Here is a 6,046-nt window from a genome sequence, read left to right as displayed (position 1 = left end):
TAAATACTTCAAAACCATTTAGACTCGAGGGACACTATTTTTTAGAATAATATTCATTGTGTTCGATCTCGATCTTGCAATGGAAGGTCTTAATTGGTGACTTTTCAATAAATCTAACGTTTTCTGAAATTATAGCACTAGTTCGGGATTTGACTACGTGACCTGGACCCAGATCAACAATAAAATTATACTAATAAATTTATAAGAGAAAATCTCTTAAATATAATTATGAGTTTAATTTAAATAGCAACTAACAAATGATTGCTTTTGCCAGTATGTATTAGACATACGGAACTCATAAAATATCTGCATCTCCAAGACTGACATCTTCTTTAATCAAACCAGTACTAATATAATATTATGCAACAGTGCAATAAAACAAAATCTATAAATATTGTAAAGAATCTTTTTGTGATATTGTAAATGATCAAATTATTTGCTATGAAAAAATAAAGTAGTAATTTACCTCCTTGTCTAGAGAGATAAACTGTTTCATTTTAAAAAATATAAGACGGTAAATTGCTATTATTCTTTTATAGTGGGTAATTGCTTATTTGCAATATCATAATAAGATAAATTACATATTAAACCCAAATAAACGCTAATGTATACAAATTTCCTGCTGGGGTCGCCTTCACACCTCATATCTGGAATTTTCAATTCTTGTTCTCAACAATAAATCAAAAAAACCTGGTCAGACACCGAGTAGCCGCGCTGAACCTGACTGGGTCAGCAGGTCAAAATCTCCCCTCTATTCTTTCTATCCTTGTGATTTGCTAACAAATGGACTCCCATTTTCAAACATTCAACAGTCAAACATTCAATTCAAATACTACAACGTTGTTAAACCTGCCCTAATTCCCACGATTTTGAACCTTTCCTAATTCCGAGTTTCTCTTTTCCCCTAATTCCCACATTGAACGTGTCTTTGACCCCTACAAGTCCATTTCCCATATATAATATGATCACAAACTAGAAGCCACAATTATTTAAGTTCTATTAGCAACAAAAATAACCCCATCATCAAATTTTCTCCCCTTAGTTGATCAAGAATCTTACCTTTTTTGTTAGGTTTTTGATTTTCTTTTACATTATTATGACGTTCTTATGGCGGAGACGGGGCGGCCGTGGTGGAGGAGCCGCCCGAAAAAAAGGGGCGCCGGAAGGGATCAAGCCAGGTATGGAACTCACGGTTCCTACTCATTTTAGATGCCCCATTTCCCTCGATTTAATGAAGGACCCTGTGTCGTTGTCCACCGGGATAACGTATGATCGTGAGAGCATCGAGAAGTGGATGGACATGGGGAACTTTACGTGCCCCGTGACCAATCAAGTCTTGAGAAATTTTGATCAAATCCCAAATCATGCCCTGAGGAAGATGATCCAAGATTGGTGCGTCGAGCATAAGTCCTACGGAGTTGAGAGGATCCCAACCCCTCGAGTTCCTATAACTCCGTATGAGGTTTCTGAGGTTTGTGCAAGAATGTCGGCTGCAGCTAAAGATGGAGACGAGAAAAAGTGCCAAGAATTGGTTGTTAAGATCATGACTTCGGCTAAGGAAAGTGAACGTAATAAGCGTTGCATCATTGGCAACGGTATTGGGTCAGCATTGGCGGATATGTTCGAGATGTTCTCTCATTTTTCAGTAGAAAAACACGTGAATTTGCTCAAGGAGACCTTGTCCGCATTGACATGGAGTTTTCCGCTAGGCGAAGAAGGCGTCTCCAAGTTGAAATCTGCAATTTCCCTGCGTTGCATGACCTCGTTCTTGAAGGACGAAGACCTATCATCAAGGCAAAACGTAATTTTCGTGTTGAAAGAGCTGATTCTTGAGGATCAAGGTTGTGTGGATGGACTAGTGGAGATTGACGGCATTGAAGAGACATTGCTTAGGATTGTGAAAGTACCAATTTGCCCTAAAGCCACACAAGCATGTCTAGTGGTGATTCACAACATGATGTTATTACAAGAGAAGAGTCCCATGATCACGTTGAGGTTTGTCCAACTGGGGTTAATCCCTTTGATTCTTGACATCCTTGTTGATGGTAATAAAAGCATGTGTGAGAAGGCCTTAGGAGTGTTGGATATTGTTTGCAACTTGGAAGAAGGAAGGGATAGCGCGTACACCAACGCGTTAACCATCCCATTACTCGTAAAGAAGATTCTGCGTGTGTCAGATACGGCGACAGCATTCTCTATCTCAACCCTTTGGAAGCTAAGCTTAGGAGAAATTAGTGAAAATGCATTGGTGGAGGCTGTGGAGCTTGGGGCTTTCCAGAAGCTACTGGTGGTGCTACAAGTTGGCTGTGGTGAAAGAACATTAAAGGAGAAGGTGACTGAATTGTTAAAAATGATGAATTTGTATAGAGACAAGCTGGATTGCTTTGATTCATCTCTGGGTTTCAAGCATCTCAAAAGATCTTATTGATATTATGATTTGTTAGGACAATTATTACTATTCTTTGTTCCCTTTAGAGGGGAATTGTGTAAAGAAATCAATACTTAGAGATTATCAATTTTGTCCAATTTGTTTTTTCTTTTATTTTTTTTTTGGTGTTCTTTGCAGTAATCCAGACATTTTTTATTTGGGATAGTTATACTTTCCTTTCTAAGGTTTGTGTAATTATACATAAGTTTTACGTAGTTCGAAAAATTACATCTAATACATTGGAAATTTATTTTTGTCTAACAAATAAGTCTCCTGTTGGTCAAAATTTAGTGAATTTGCTGATATTAACAAAAAAATTGAATGAAAATTGATATCTATCCCTAATTGACTTATTACTGACTTGTTGCAGGTCAAACATTTTTTTTACGAACTAAACTATCGTTATAACGGTGAAAATATACCTCATTTCATTTATTAATGCGTGAAAGCGTATGAGGGTAATTTGATTATAAAAAAATTTATTTGACCTACAGTACAATAATAAGTCAATTTGGGGATAAATATAGAATTTCTTATAATTTTTTTTTAATATCAGCAAATTCAGTGAAGTTTGACTAATATGAGGACTTATTTATTAAATGAAAGCAAACCTCAGTAGTGTTATATGTACTTTTTCAAACTACAGTAAATCTACGTGTAATTTACATTAAATCTCGGGAGGAGAGTGTAATTATCTCTTTTTATTATGATGAATTTTGGGCATGTTTTTGTAATAGATTCTTAATGATTTCTTCTAATTTTTGTAGTAATCTATGTATAATAGGCCCAACATTTTTGACTCAGACATCCTATTTTCTCTGTCAGTGTACCAATTGAACATCTCCCAGACTTTTCCGTGGTACGTTTTGGATCAATCACCATGAGTCCATTATGTCTTCACTCTTTATTTAGAGCTGCAATAGAAATTGAAATTGAATCTTCAGAACAAATATAACTTTTTTTCCATCAATAATAACTATGGTGTCAGGTAAAAGAAATATAGTAAATATTAATTAATTATGATTGCATAAAAATTATTAATTATTATTTTTTACGAGGTTAAAATATCACTATAATTAAAATCATGGCTAATATTTTGATTATAAATAAAATTATGATGAATAGTAATTAATTCTGGTAAAATTTAAGCTTTTGCATTGATTTTGTCTGATCGTAATAGTTGGTATTAATTTGTCCTACACTACAAAAAATTATGACAATAGCTAGGAAATTAGAAATGAGAGTACATTTGTTGGTAATTAACAACGAATTTATTAAAAACATGATATGACAGCAAGATTTTTTTTATAATAATATAGCTAGATATATAAATGGTATTTTAAAAAATCGAACAAAAAAGATTCATTTGTTTCAAAAATTGTCCAAGAGTTGGTAAATATACACTACAAAAAATATTATATTTCACTACGGTAAAATACTATATCTAAAAGACGAAAATCATGGCAAATACAAATCAATCACGGCTTCGTAACGACTACTAGTCGTTGTTTCTGCCAGTGTGATCGTACCATTAGCTATGGCTAAAACCATGAAAAATATTTTGGTTATGGCTAAAAATAATGGTGAATATTGATTAATCGTGGTAAAATTTTAAATTTTTACTCTGATTTTGTTTAATCGTGGTTAATAATATTGATTTATCACGATTTTTAAACCGTAGTCATCTAAATTGTAGCAAAAACTCAATTTTTTAAGAGTGATACCTTAGTCGATTTTTGTAAATTATTCAAGTTAATAGATATGTGATCTCATTTATTAATAACTGACTTCTTTTCTGGTTCAAATTATGACCATATTATTTTAATGTCCACAATTCGTTTGTATTTATTAACAATACCAACTTATATATTACTGTAATTCTAATTTAAATTGCTTAAATTATTAATTACTTTTCATGTAATAATTAAACTATCTATGTTTTTAAAATAAGAAAATAAAAGGGGTTGAAGTTCGACTTAATTACATGTTAGCTCTAAACTTTATCTTAAATGTGTTTCACTATTGACTAAACGTAGTGTTTTCTTTTCTTTCTTTTGCAAAATAAAAAGAACATTAATTAACTGTAAAAAATTATATAATGATATTAAAATTATAAATAGTTAATATACATATAAAACAACATTATTTTTTTATATAATAATTTTCATAATTTTAGTAATGATAATTTTTGTGTAAAAATTTACACTAACATTAATTAGTGACAAAATTATTTTTGCATAAAATTGTTATAGGCAATTAGTAATAGTGTAGTAATAATAAATATAATGACATTATAGATGTGTTTCCAATTGTTTATAATAATAGATTTATGAAAAATTAATGTTAATAGTTAGTAAGTAATATTATATTTTGACAAGACTGAAATTATTGTCACTTAATATATATTTTTAGTGATAATTTTAAAATTATCATTTAGGTTTTGTTCGGTTCAATAACGGGAACGGAGAGGGGAGGTGAAAGGGGAATGAGGAGTGGAAAAAGTAATAATTTTTCTTTTGGTACGATGAAAAAATAAATGAATATCAAATACTCCCAGTTGTCTAGTACAAACAGAATAAACTGTAAAGGAAAGACTAGTTTTTATAATTCTACCAGCTAATTATTTTTTCATCATTTTGCATAAACAAATAAATAAGTTATATTAAAATAATTTTAAAATTTTAAAAATTATCAAATTAAACTTGAGAACCTAGTAACAAAAATGTGCATACCGAAAACATAATAAAATATATTTTATGTGCGAATATCTCAAATAAAATGAGTTTTCTTTTCAATTGTAAAACAATGTCCGCAGATAATATAGTAAATAAAAATAAAATGGGTATTCTTTTTTCGTATTTTCAGTGTTATGCTTTTATTTTTTTGTCCAATTTTGAAAGAAAACAAGATTGAATCTCGGAAAGAATTTCATGTATAACTAGTTTTACTTCCTCTCCATTTATTCTCTCTAATCAAACATGAGACTTTTATTAATACATTCCTTTTAATTTCACTTTTCTTTTTTTTTTTTGTTTCAAGAAAACATAATACACACATTTTTCACCCAAACTAAACAAACTTTTACTGTCTATTTCGAGTGCAAATGCATTTTAAATTATATTTTAATCAAAACCACATTTTGATACGAATTACAATATTTGTAGCTTTCAATCACACTGTAGTTTTTATTGTCTAATTAATTATCCATTATGTTCGTTAAATAATTTATTAATTTTTACAAATAACTTTAAGAATGAGGTCAATCTTGTTAGCTTCAAGCAAAATTTTGGATTTAAATGTCATAATAATGTTTTAAAAATCAATCATTTTAATACGAGTTTTTATAATAAATCATTTCATTTAATTATGAAACATTAAAGTCAAATTGTGCCCTGAATATTATTATTATTTTTAATATAGTGACGTCTGCAAATTAATAAAATGAACGGAGCGTAGTGTATGAATGCTCGGACTTTCAGGACAGTACTACATGTGCTTCGTTCCGCTAAAATTGCTGACTGTTCGGCCTTCACATTGGAATTTGTAGTTATTCATATGTTTCTCATTGTTTTGTTGTATGACTTAAAAAAATGTTGAGGTTTTCCAAAGAATTTGTAG

General features: G+C 30.5%; 1 protein-coding gene across 1 annotated transcript; it reads left to right on the top strand.

The window, feature by feature from the left end:
* Positions 858-2,542, top strand: LOC105167761 (U-box domain-containing protein 21). Its single transcript, XM_011087579.2, has one exon. It carries the CDS (start codon positions 1,097-1,099, stop codon positions 2,426-2,428), a length of 1,332 nt encoding a protein of 443 aa, XP_011085881.1. The 5' UTR covers positions 858-1,096; the 3' UTR covers positions 2,429-2,542.

This window comes from Sesamum indicum, linkage group LG8, assembly GCF_000512975.1.
Source record: "Sesamum indicum cultivar Zhongzhi No. 13 linkage group LG8, S_indicum_v1.0, whole genome shotgun sequence".
In the NCBI taxonomy this organism is placed as follows: domain Eukaryota; kingdom Viridiplantae; phylum Streptophyta; class Magnoliopsida; order Lamiales; family Pedaliaceae; genus Sesamum; species Sesamum indicum.
Note: the sequence above shows the minus strand (reverse complement) of the source record. Positions and strands in the feature narration are given on the sequence as shown.